The 13,762-nt window shown below is 33.7% G+C and overlaps 1 protein-coding gene across 3 annotated transcripts in view; it reads right to left on the bottom strand.

Annotated features, from left to right (window-relative positions):
• Positions 1–13,762, bottom strand: part of USP47 (ubiquitin specific peptidase 47) — a 117,518-nt gene that overhangs the window by 15,072 nt on the left and 88,684 nt on the right. For all 3 annotated transcript variants that reach the window (XM_025459494.3, XM_025459496.3, XM_025459495.3), the window contains 8 exons: positions 13,029–13,160; positions 12,507–12,583; positions 11,922–11,977; positions 9,312–9,424; positions 8,277–8,381; positions 5,962–6,169; positions 3,788–3,903; positions 1,668–1,787 (listed from right to left, as the gene is read on the bottom strand). In XM_025459494.3, coding sequence (XP_025315279.1) covers positions 1,668–1,787; positions 3,788–3,903; positions 5,962–6,169; positions 8,277–8,381; positions 9,312–9,424; positions 11,922–11,977; positions 12,507–12,583; positions 13,029–13,160 — 927 coding nt within the window. The remainder of the gene's footprint in view (positions 1–1,667; positions 1,788–3,787; positions 3,904–5,961; positions 6,170–8,276; positions 8,382–9,311; positions 9,425–11,921; positions 11,978–12,506; positions 12,584–13,028; positions 13,161–13,762) is intronic.

The raw sequence follows: 13,762 nt of genomic DNA, 5'->3' as shown, positions 1-13,762 counted from the left end.
TTACATCATTAATTTTAGTGACATTCATTCTCATTCATATCATCTCATTACAAGATAGAGCATAGTAAGTTGTAAAATTTGGGATGAAAACATTTCTAAAGGGAATGTGTATTATTTTAGGAGACTAAATAAAATTAATATTATGTTCATGTCTTTTTAATTAGCCATAAAACTGACAAGACAGTTGGGATGCGCACATGCATACGCAGATTATCTGTTTATACTGAATTGCCCACTTTCAGAATGTTTCTGTATTCCATATCTTGCCCATTACGAAAATAAGCTTAGCACAAATACAGATAGAGGAATGTGTAAAAAACATGTTGGGAATGCAATACCAAAATCCAGATTATAGGGAAAAAAAATCTAATGGACAAATGACTTGATTTCTAGAGTGAAAAAATGGCAAGGAAATAAACACACATAGGGAGATCTTTAGGTTAAAATAGACTTGAGCGGTATATCCTAGACTTTATTTGGATCCTATTTGAACAAAAAAATCTTATCAGAAAAAAATTTTACAAGATATCCAGGGAAATTTGAATACTGACTAGAGATTGCTTGATATTAAGGCATTTCTGTTAATTTTCCAGATGTAATAATATAATTACGGTTATGTTTTTTTTAAAAGTTCTCACCTTTTAGAGATATAATAAAGATTATTTATAAATAAAATATTTCATCTGGGGATGTTTTTCAAATAATCTTAGGGGGAAGTAGGTGGTTAAATATAGATCAAACGGGAGTGGACAACTGTTCAATAAATGCTACAAATCAGGACTATTAGCTGATCATTTAAAGAAGAAATAAAGGGAGATCCCTCCCATTTTTCACCCTAGAATGCTATTAGGATAGATTAGAGATTTTAATGATATGCACACAAACAGTGCATGAAAGTATCCAAAGAAAACAGAGGTAAGTAAAAATTACACATTGGGATTAATATGACAACACTAAATAAGGTTAAATGATATAAAAGTCTCAAGACTGCATTAAGATGAATGAGACTGGAAAAGGCAATAAATAAAACATGACTAACAAGGAAAACTTTGGATGCAATTTATCCAGAGTAAACTGATGGCATTAGGAATAAAATAGGAAAAACAATAAATGACAGAACACATAATGCTATCAAGAGATGAAACAAACAGATCAATGTGAACTTCCTTTTTCTATCAGAGATAAATAAGTAGGCAAAGGAAATTATGTTGGGCGAACTCAAAGTGACAATCCTCTCTAGAGTAGGCATATGTTTGACTTTCACCATGAGGTACTGTTTTAGGGGAGAAGTTCAAGAATGAACAAAATTCACAGAATTCATGATTCAAGAATTAAGAGGACCGGACAGTTGTGGATAGAAATAGTTAGGAAGGCTTCACCAGGAACTAATCTGGGGCTTGAAAAAAAATGGAGGGGGGGGAAGAACACTGCAGGTGGGGGTAGCTCATGAACAAGACAGAGAAGAACCAGCAGGACTGACTGAGAAGGATGGAAAGACGTCTGATCTCACCTGATTACAAAAGAAGGTAATTACTGAGAGAATGGGGGAATTCAACAAGGTAAATTATAGACAAATGGTGGATAGCTCTATAGGCCAGCCTTGTAATATAAAACCTGATTTACTATTATCAGCATAGAAAATAGTAACGAAAAACTAAAAGACATACCTTGTTACTTCTAAAAAACCCTTCAGCTTTCAGGGTCTTACTCGGCACAGTGAGAAGACGCAGATCATTGTAGCAGCGTTCCAGCACTATCCGCATTGTTTCGGCAGGTAAGTGGATGGCCTGTAATGGAAGAGATTTGATTTAAAAAAAAAAAAAGGTCTCACAAGGATAATTCTGCTTGACATGGAAATGTGGACAATGAGATACTGCTGAGTTCTTAAAAATAGAAAGAAAATTCAGAGAAAATAATTTTTGCAGAGGTTTACAAAAACTTTTAAGAATTTATGGAAAAATTTCAGTCCTACACATTAATTATGCTGTACATTAGGTAAACGAAGTATCCCTTACAAATGTATGCTCTGAGACTATTTTTAAGGTAATGATTTTTCACTAAAAATTCAATTCCTCTCATACTTGCACAAAGTAAATGAGGTGATCTGCTTCCAATGAAACAAAAACTGAGAGCAGATATCAAACCAATACCCTGTTTAACTTCTTAACTTTTGATGGGTTATTCTGTATTCTGTGAACAGTTATTAATACTTCCACTAAATCATTTTTCTTCTGTGAAAAATGGCATTAAATTAATAAGTAAAATTTAGTTATTCTAAAATTACATGTCCTTAATTTGAGGTGTCATTATAGGAATTTCACAAGAAATGAGCAGACAAAAAAATTCACATTTTAAAAGCATGATTTGTTTTCAACACAATTACAGATAACTAATTCTTAGGCAGTCTAGTTATACCTTCTCCACTGCACTTCTTGGCAAAATATTTTGAAACTGCCTTTATTCTCTACAGATGTGTTTTTCCCCAACAAATTATTATTATTGTATTAGCTTTTACAGGGAAGGGAACATCACGTGTTTCTTACGCACTCTACCTCAGAGCTCAAACTCTAGATTAAACTGTAATATAGAGCAAGCACACTAATGTAGTCCTTTTCTGAGAAATTTAATTGTAAAATGTAACTTCAAAACGGGATCTGTCTCCTCCAATTATTACTTAGGCAGAAGAGTTAGAAGTCATTGTTTTGTTAACATAATGATATTTAAAACCCAACTTTTATATAATACTTTATCATTTTTCCCCCACAAACAAAGCATTTATTTGTTCCATTAACACCAACCCTGTTAAAATAGGCATTAAAAAACCCAGATGAGATAACAGACAATACTGCATAAGATGAATGCCTAGAAAGTGGATCAACTTCTTGGCTTGCAATTACTGAACAATTTCCACTACACGAAGGCATCTGAACCTGGGCCTCAAGAACTCTGAACAATTTTAGTTATGTTACCTACAGAGACCAGTATAATCATTTCATTTGCAGTGGACTAGCTTTAGGTCAGGGGAAATTGGAATGTTTTCATCATACTTTTCCAGGTCAAAGATTCTGAATCAGTCTATGTTCTTTATCACTAAGTCACCAAATGTGGCCAATGTTTAATTCACCACCTCCCCTGTCAAATGTGCCCCTCCATATCTATTAATAGTTCATTGCTTCTTCGTGGTGACCCAAGTCTGAAACTTCTCAGGTCATCTGTGCTCCTTCCTGCCTGACTCCAACCAATCACAAGTTTGGCAGATTCACCTTTTATACCATTCTAACAAGCCACACCTTCTCTCATTTTAGTCCTATGCCTTCACCCGAATTATTTCAAGAGCCTCCTCATCTACATTCCTGACTCCTCCCCTCCCTCTATCCATTTGAAATACTAGCCTAGTGTCACTAGACAACCATTCTACAGTAGAGTTCTCATCATACCACCGCTGTACTTTTAGGAAAACAACCTACTTCCTATTGCCTACGTCAAATAGAGCACATCCTTTTGTGTCTACCACTTAAAGACTCTCTGTGAAATAAACTACCTTCTACTTCTAGGCATGTACTTGACAGAGATCTAGCCAAACCCATATGCCATTGCTATGTGCACTTACCTCACACTTCCTGACCTCCATACTTTTGTCAATTGATGTCTTCCCCTTGAAGAGTCCTTCTAACTATACTTGCCTCCTGCTAGTATATATTAATTCCTCTACCTTACTCGAACTATCACATAATGCTTTATACAGAGAGGCCACTAAAAATATTCACTGACCAATTTTAAAACTTACCTTTGAAATAAGTTGTTTGAACTCCGTGACTGTTTGATTTAAGTAAGCACGAACAGTGACAGGAGCTGCTACAGATTCTGCCTTAAGATCAACAACATGAACTTTCACCATCACTTCTGTCACATTTGAAAAACAGAAAAACATAACTGGAGGTTATTTTTAAAACATATTTCATATGAGCACTGCATTTTTAATGTGTTTCCAATAAATGGCAAAGAATGTTTTTCTAATCACCAAGATGGTAAACACACAATGTTATACATGTAATAATACAAGTTAAAACTTCTCTTTCACAGTTTATCATATTACAAACATCTAAAAAAAGAAATAGAAATGAAGCTAATGGAAAAGTTCTCCTATCTCTTTAAAACAACAGTCAAAACATGATTTTTTAAAAGTATATACTTTGTTTCCTTGTAAAACATAACACAGTCAAATTTATGGAGCATATTAAAAACACCCAAAGCTCCAAAATACAGACCCAAACCACAACACTAAATAAATATAACTAGAGAACATAAAACAAATTCTAAAGGGGACACAGCAGCCTACCTGCTTTTGAACAACTTTCATTATACCACTCCAGATCTTGTTCATACTCAAAAACTGCCTCTCCTCAAAATAATACTCTCTACATCCTACAGAAAATTCTACAGAAAAACTGCTTTGGTACATGGTTTTTTTCACTTAAATTCATTTTACAATTTAATCCTATATTCTCCTCTTCTGTTTTCAGATTGTAGATAACTAAACTTTCAGTAACTAGGAAAGCAAACGATCTTCAAACACTACATTGGCTTAAATGTTTTAATTTCTTTTATGAAGTATACATAAATCCTCAGTTTTTTCCCTAAGTTGCTAATTGAAATCAGACAAAATATTCTAAAATTAATTATTTATAAATAAAGAATTCTTTATCAATCCATATTTGGATAGTAAAATCCTAATTTTACAATCCATACTCACATGGAGAGTTCTTGTTAAAAAGTGGTTTTATTCCTGACTTGTGTTACACTTGTAATCATAATTTTTGTTAGCTAGTCCAAAAATCACCTGCAAGGAAATGCTCCAAAGGAACTCTTTATAAACAGAGCAGAGGGCAGCCCTGGTGGCCCAGTGGTTTAGCGCCACCTTCAGCCCAGGGCGTGATCCTGGAGACCTGGGATCGAGTCCCGCGTTAGGCTCCCTGGGTGGAGCCTGCTTCTCCCTCTGCCTGTGTCTGTGCCTCTCTCGCTCTGTGTCTCTCATGAATAAATATTTTTTAAAAAATAAATAGAGCAGAGTCTGACTGATGAAGCCCTTTAGAGAATATGGTACTTAATCTACTTAGAAAAGAGGAGCCCTGATTAGAGAGAGAGAGAGAGAGGAGAGATATGTAGGATCGATCCAAAGAGGAACAGAATTTGAAAGAGTAGAAGGTTTTATAAGTTCAAATTTTAGGAATAAAAGTAGAGAATATAAGTCTGAATTCTGATTAACAATAAATGCAAGGGATTTAGGGTCACAACAACAATAGTAAGAATTCACTAAACGTTTTGATTGTCTTCTATTTGTTACAGTTTACATATAGTGATTATTAGAAGACTTTGGACATGTAACTGTCTTTAGGGACTACTCCTGGTACAGCTAGGGGTGTGGTCATTTGCTTTTAAGATCAGTCTCAAGCAAAGAAAAAAACAACCAAGATATTGAGGAATGTGCTAGATTTTAATGAAAACAAAACAAAAAGCTGAAGTCCCTGGAGAGTATGGAGAAAAATAAAAAGTGTTGGCAGTGATGGCTTATGAAACCACCTCTTCAAGGAGGCCCTGAAAAATAGACTCTACTTCTGAAACTTTATGGGAATATGCTTTTCTTGGACCAGGGTCTCTCCTATAAATAGAGAGGGTTGGGAAACAGGAGGAGAGAAGGGAGTACTAAAAGAGAAAAATCCCACTGAAAATTATAAGCTTAAAAAAAAAAACCCTATTTAAAAAAATTTTGTGTATAGCTCTTTGAAAGTAATCTAGAACCTCATTGGCAAGCTTGTTGCTGACTACTTCCTAACCTATTAAAATTATTCTGCATTTTAAGAACATATAAAATTTAAAATTAAACTCATTTTTAGTAGCAAAAAACCTTCTTATGCAAATTTTAAGTTTAGTACAACTTAAAAATACCATAAAATTCTTTACCTCCAGGTTTATAAGACTGGAAAACTTGATCAGGCTTTCTCGTCTCCAGTAGCAGATCAAACATATATGTTGACTTGACTCCTCCTAGTAGAAGTCCCATTGGTGTATCTTCTTCTCCTTCATATGATCGTTCAAGATAATCATGAAACTCATCATATTTAACAAGGCGACAGCAATCCATGGGTATGACCTCTTCTAAATCCATCATCTAAAAGGAAACAATGCCCAAGAAACAAGAAAAAAATATATACAGTATTTTAGTCTGATGTTTAACTGCACTACCAATAGCTCCTAACAAAATTCATGAATTTATGATTTGCATCAAAGCCAAAGACATCAAAGTTAAAGGCACAATGCCAATGCTATTTTTAAATAATCATTATTTCTTATCCCCCAAATCATACAATTTATGCACCAACAAATTTTAAAGACATATCTGGTTTTAAAGAAAGTTAACATTCTAAACTTTAGATAGATTAAAAATCTATGTGTTATAAGCTACTGCTCTATAATCGCTAAACTGGAACACGGGAGAATCACCAGTGAGAATATGAGGCTTCTGTTTAACCCAACCTGGAGAAGAACTGGCAGCTCACATGTTTGGGTTTAACCATTCTGCTAAGCGCAGGGGAACAGCATGCCTCGGAGAGCCACCACAGAGGCCACAATTTTGGTGTCTCCCATGTACCACTCTGCAACTCCCTTTCCAGATGAGCCTCCAGAGTCCCTATGGTTCAGGGCACAGGAATTTCATCAATTTCTCCCTAGCTCACATCACTGGTAGATGACATACTATGGATGCAACATCTCTTAAGTGAAAAATAAATGGCCTGGAGACACATGGGATTACTTCAAAGTATTTTATACTTATTTATGGTCTGTGATTATTATTATTATTATTACTGATTTTTAAGAAAAACAGTAAGCCTTGCGGTGTGTCCCCACTGACCTTTATTCACCCTCAATTCTCCCCAAAGATAGAGCTCTCTTTCTGGTACATAAGATTGACTTATTTCTCTCTTCCATTTGACTATTTATGAACTTTTACTTCTTATTTTTAAGACATTTTTTTCCTTCCTGGATTAAAAACTGCTGGAATACATAAACTACTGTTACTGCTATCACTAATTGTAAAACAGTTTAATTAAGATGTTTCCTCCATTTTAGTCTCATTTGGCTTCACTATTGTTTTGCAAAGATGATACTTAGAGTCCATCACTGTGTTTAAAGGATTTTTACTTTTAATGAGGTAAATCTAGAACCATCCATCCATTTTACTATTTGGTCATTCATTTACTCATCCACATACCCATCCAAATTCTGATTCTTCTGCATACCAGGTAAAGTACTAGAAATGCGATTGTGAGCCAAACCAAAACACTCTTTGCCATTGTAATCACTTATAGTTTAGTAAGGAACAGTGGCATTAATTAGAATAGTCATACAATCAAATATGAATCACACTTTAAGAAACAATGTCAGCTATCTTGTGTACTACCTTTAGTTCTCTCATTGGTTCTACACATAAATTATAAATGAAATGATGTAGTATGCCATTTTTTCCCTAACTAATTACTTTAGTTTCAGTTCAGTGATGTTAATATTTATATGGAATGGGCAAAAGATATTTTTGTCAAGTATTACAGATGACATTTAGAACAAGCTGATTAAAGAATGCTTCCTTTTCTAAATGCCTTTCAAAACCCTAATAATTTCCCATTATTCTTAGAATAAATTGCAAACTTCTACTCATACAAAGTCTCTAATTTGATTTCATGCTATTCTATTCTCAGTCAAGCCACTCTGAATATACTGTTCCCTTTTTCAGTTTTCTGATTATGCCAGCCAAGTCCTCATTTCAGTTTTTACACATGCTGTCGTCTCTATTAAAATATTCTTCCCTAACTTTCTGCATAGCTGCTTCCTTCTCCTGGTTAATGTATCAGAAGAAATAATCTGAATATATTACTGATTTACTTTATAGCATCTAAACCGTAACATAATTGCAAATTGTGGGGAGGCTCTCAATACATATCTGCTAAATTAATGAAAGGAACAAAAAAATTTTTGTTTCTAACTCTAATTCTTGTTCTACAAAATTGAACTGGCTTTCAGAGTAATGAATTCCTCAAATGCATCTGTTCTATGTTCTATAGAAGAGGTATGAACTACACACTTGAGAGAGACAGATTCTGTAAATGGGCTATGAACATAACTGCAAGTGCTTGCATTACTACTAACTCTAATAATAATTTTGGAAAAAATGTTAATACTGTTATCTGAGATATCGATATAAATAGGACAATTAGACATACCTTATAAGCCATTTCTACTGCCTCTTTTAATGTCTTATCCTTATGAACCTCCAATTTATTTTCCATCATTACTTGTTTCACAGGATGCAAACAGAATAACTTTATCTGGAAAATGGAAAATATCATCATCACCTCAGCAGGTCATCAATCAAAACATAATTCTTTTGTAGACAGCATTTTTATCCTAATAGTCAAAATACAGCAATATTTTAAAGATTTACTTATTTTAGACAGAGTGAGTGAAAGAGAGTGGGCAGGGGGAGGGGCAAAGAGAGAGCGCATCTCCAGCAGACTCCCAGTCAAGTGTAGAGCCCAACAGGGGGCTCAATCTCATGACCCTGAGATCACAACCTAAGCCAAAATTAAGAGTCTGTTGCTTAACTAACCAACCCTCCCAGGAACCCCCAAATATTGTAATTTTTAAAAAACATAATTGAGATCATTCTCTCCTGTGTCTATTTTTCTCAGTAATTGATAGTGACTATGTCTCATTAAAAAAAGAATTAAAAAACATTAATTTTAACAACTGTACATTTCTTGGTAAGCACATATCACAACTTAAATAATCATTCTCCTACTGATATATAGTTAGGTGTTTCAAATTTTTCTCTACTTTGGAAAATATTGTGATGAATGTCCTTGTGGTCAAAGTTTGTATAGCATGTGTGGTTATCTCATTAGGTATTTCCTTAAGAAAATTATATAAAAATATATGAATTTGCTTAAGGCTCTTGATAAATTTTACTCAATTTCTATGCAGTAAGGTTTTTACCAGTTTATTATTCTTGTGGCAGAATGTGATAATGTTCATATCACTGTAACCTTACCAGCACTGAGTATTATCACTACATGTTAGTGTTTATGAACATATAAAACAAAACCATAAGTTACCTCACAGTAATATAGTTGGTTACATTGCTTAATGATGATAGCATAACTGTCTACAGAATCAACTCAATGAATTTGTTATGAGAATTGCAATCAAGCAAAATTCAATAGCACTTTTTAATTCAAAGTAAAATTATGAAATCTAACCTTGCATGTATTGCGCTCAATTTCTCGTTGTCTTTTTTCTTGTTCTTCCAATTCTCTCTCTCTCTGCACCAAGTTTTTAATATGTTCTGGATATTCATCTACTTCTAGAAATTCTATTGTAATAAAAACACGGTAAGACAGAGTCACTGAAAATTGATCTTCCTTTACTTAATTTTGTTCTACTATGTTTCCATAGTATATACTTCTATAACTGCTCTCATCAAAATATATCTCAGTTCCATCAATCTCTCAACTTGGAACATCAGCTTCTTCCAGACAGGGGTAAAGAGGTAGTTGATAATGACATAAGGTTAGGTCTCATATTTTAAAAAGCCATATATTTAATCCATAGTATCTCTTGGCTCCAGGACAACTGTAACATGAAGATTAAGACTTTTAGATTGAAAAAGCCTCTCTGAAACTTGGAAATAAAATCATTTCTAATTTCAAATTGTGCTATCACCATGAAACCATGTGACCCTGGGCAAGTTTACTTGTCCAGACCACAGTTTCTTCAGCTTATTAGCACCTTCAGCACCTATCCCACAGAGTAATTACCTGGAATATAATAAAATGCAATAAATATTGTTGCTGCTGCTGCTATTACAAATGCTATTTGCTTATTATTACTCACTAATACACTCCTCTTTCCTTTGTTCTCAAAGCAATCTTTTAGCTACCTTCTATCCACAAAATTTTATGTAACTCAAAGCATTAAAAGCGACAATATGAGATTATGACACTATTTAATAAAGCCAATGATTACCAGGCATTAAATAGGGATAACAACACATATGTATGTATGTATGTATGTATATATAACATATGCATATATAACATATATGTTATATATACATATGCATGTTATATATACATATATGTATATATAAAAATATATATTTTATATATATATATAAATCACATCCCTGTGGAAGGTAAAAATCCACTATTTCTAGAAATGAGCTCTAGGTGTTGTAAAAATACTCCAAATCATACACCGCGCGCCCTCTGGTGCTTCATCACAAAACTACAGCTTAAGGGGAGTAATCAAGGAAAGCTATGTTACTGACCTAATGAAGGGAAACCTGTGGAATGCTGGGTGCTACAGAGAACACACAAACTACAATCCTGGCTCTACCTCCAGGAAGCTATGACTTTGGACAAGTTTATCCGTGGAGTATTATTATTTTATCTGTAAAGTCAGAATGACTACTCTGAAATCTGTTTTGAAATGACTTCTTGTTATAATTTCCTTTTTCACAACTCCATTAATTTTATAGTAAATTATTAAACAGTCACTATATGACAGACTCCAGACTCTGAATTATCACTAGTGAAAAGATAAATTAAGTCCTAAGCCTTGACCAACTGAATTTAAAACATAATGAGTTTACAAAAATGTAAACAAAACATCGCACTACCTAAAATAAATTTTACAGTATGGTAGTTGCTAAACAAGGGAAATATGTTGAAATTAAGGACAATGATTATAACAATTGTGAAAAAAATGTGAGTTAACATACCATTTGTGTATATATCTATAGGTACACTCACACATCCGTACTTATTTGCAATACTGCTTCAGTCAGAAGTTGGCATTAAGAAAAAAGGGAAACTGCGATTTTTTTAATTAAAAATAAAAAAGGAGAAAAAAAGAAAACCTGCATTCTGTGTATACAGGATTATTTCGAGGATTCTCAATATAATTAAAACACAATAAAGGATACATACTAGAATCATAAAACTTTATGTACCCCAAAAGTACCCCAAAAACTTATAATTAAAATAATAGCTAATTTTGAGTTTTTACTATGTACCAGGTGTAACAAAAATATTGTTATCTCATTTAACTTTTCATTACAATCCTATAAAATACTGTAATCCCATTTTACAGATGTGGAAATTAAGATTTAGAAAAATTAAATAACTAGCTCTACGCCATCTAGATGGCAAATTATGACTGTTACACAGGTCTAGGGGTTATCACTGAATATACTTACTGTAAATAAATATCTAATTTTTTAATGTAGAGTTTGTCTCTTAGTGTATTAAAAAACATTTCAACTTTTTTCCAAGTGTTTTTGCCACTTGGTATTATCTCATGACAGTCTTTTAGTTTTTGGCTTTTTTTTTTTTTTTTTTTAAGATTTTATTTATGTATTCATGAGAGACACACAGAGAGAGGCAGAGACATAGAGAAAGAAGCAGGTTCCCTGGGGGGACTCAACTGTCAGACCCGGGACTAAGGCGGACACTCAACTGTTGAGCCACCCAGGGGTCCCTCATGACAGTCTTTATAATTAATTTTTCTGGGCATAAAAAAACTTAATCATCCTATCATTTAAAAGTAGTTATCAGGGATCCCTGGGTGGCTCAGCGGTTTAGTGCCTGCCTTTGGCCCAGGGCATGATCCAGGAGTCCCGGGATTGAGTCCTGCATTAGGCTCCTAGCATGGAGCCTGCTTCTCCCTCTGCCTGTGTCTCTGCTTCTCTCTCTATCATGAACAGATAAAAATAAAAAAATAAAGATAAAAGTAGTTATCTAAGGTTTGCAAAACTTGCAAGGAGAAATTAGTACAGATTAAAATCAAATAACTGCATATTGACATACTTGCATTTCGTGCTGGATCCTTCAGTCTATATATCAGCATATATGCATTTGTGGAGCTAGTAGAAATATAAAAAAATTAATGTCAACAAAATGGAGATGTAAAGGTTCCATTTCCTAGCACCAATATTTTTTTTAAATAGTTTTTTGTTATTTCAAACAACTAGAACACCATATAACTGTTCGTAGGTTCAAGCTTAAAATATTCTAGAAAAAAAGGAAAAATGTACTTTGTTCTTAGCAATGAATTTATGAGATTTCCACATCTCCTCTTTGAAAAACTTCTGTCTTATAACAATTAATATAACTGAGTTAGGAGTCAGCAAATTTTTTCTGGGCCATATTTCTGTGTTGCAGTTATTTAACTCTGTGGTTAAAGGAAAAGATCAGCACACAATACTTAACAAATGAGTACACTGGTGTTCCAATAAAACTTTATTTCCAAAAACTGGAGGCAGGCATGGTTTGGTCCTTGAGTTATAGCTTGCTGACCCCTAGGTTAAACCTCTTTCATGGTTAAAAAAAAAAATGTTGAGAAGCTGTAATTAATTCTAATTTATAAGCAGTACAAATTAGGAAGTTATTTACCTTGCAAAAGCACTTGAGTAATATCCTCTGCTTCCTGAAGATCCACCATGTGTTTTCTTAATGTCCTCTTGTGTTATCTAAAAAGTTATTACATTATTTGCCTTTCTGTAAAGTTTATAATACTATCACCTCTGTGTCAACAGGTAAGCCGATTTTTAACCTCAGTTAAATGGACCACACAACTACCAATTCACAAAATCTAATCACAATCAGTGGCCGCTACCAATCAGGTCTAGTGCTCCTCAACAGGTAGCCTGCATGACAGCTCAGAGAGAAAAAAAAGGGAGGGGGGAGTCTATCTCTGGAAACACTCATCAAGCCTCAAACAAAACAAAAGAAGTAATTATGAACACAAACTAGGATATTCACTGAAAACCAAAACAAAAGACTGACTTAGCATGTGTCTTAAAACGCTTCACTGGACAAAGTCTCCCATTTTTAATAAACCCTGCTTTTAATTAGAAACATCTCTACTCCTGTCTTTCAGAATAATCTTAAAAAAAAAAAAAAAACCCTCCTTACCCTGCTGACATGTTGATCATTGAAGCTGTACCACTGTTCATCACTGAAGGACTTTATACAAGCATAATAATGGCCACCAGCAGCACTCCCTGAATGAACCATAACGGAGAAGAGCTCATAGATCAAGGAATTCTGAGGGGGGAAAAATAAAAGTAACTCAAAAGAGGAAAAATATAAAACCTTTATTTGTATATTTCCTATTATCTATTAATACAAAATAAAATAACATGTTGGCTGTCTTAGCTATTTATTGTAGGTACACTTTTCTCTTAGATCATTAAAATGGCAAGTCACCACATAATTTCATATAAGACAGTTTCTTTCAGTGCATTCCTTCACATTTTACTTATGTTATAACCTCTGGAACTATGTACATCTGAAATACAATGTTATTTATGTAAGAAAACAATAGTCTGAAATTTTAGAAGCAGGTGCTAAATGGAAGACTGTTCTGATATGTACAGTCAAGATGAAGAAGTCCCAAATAACATAGTTGTTTTTATTCAAGTAAGATTATTCTATTTTCTTTGTAAAAGAGCTGAGTGACAAAATGATTTGGAACATCTAATGTATTTATGTTATATCTGTATGTATTTATGTAATATCTGTGATACAGTGATCTACTGGTTTCTCAAGTATGCAGAGATAGTTCAACATTAGAAAATCAATCTATGTAATATAGGCTAAAGAAGAAAAATTACATGATCCTATCAATCGACAGAAAAATAATTCCA

This window comes from Canis lupus, chromosome 21 (genome assembly GCF_003254725.2).
Source record: "Canis lupus dingo isolate Sandy chromosome 21, ASM325472v2, whole genome shotgun sequence".
NCBI classification, from domain to species: Eukaryota; Metazoa; Chordata; class Mammalia; order Carnivora; family Canidae; genus Canis; species Canis lupus.
The sequence above is the reverse complement of the archived record's forward strand: the minus strand, read 5'-3'. Positions and strand labels throughout refer to the sequence as shown.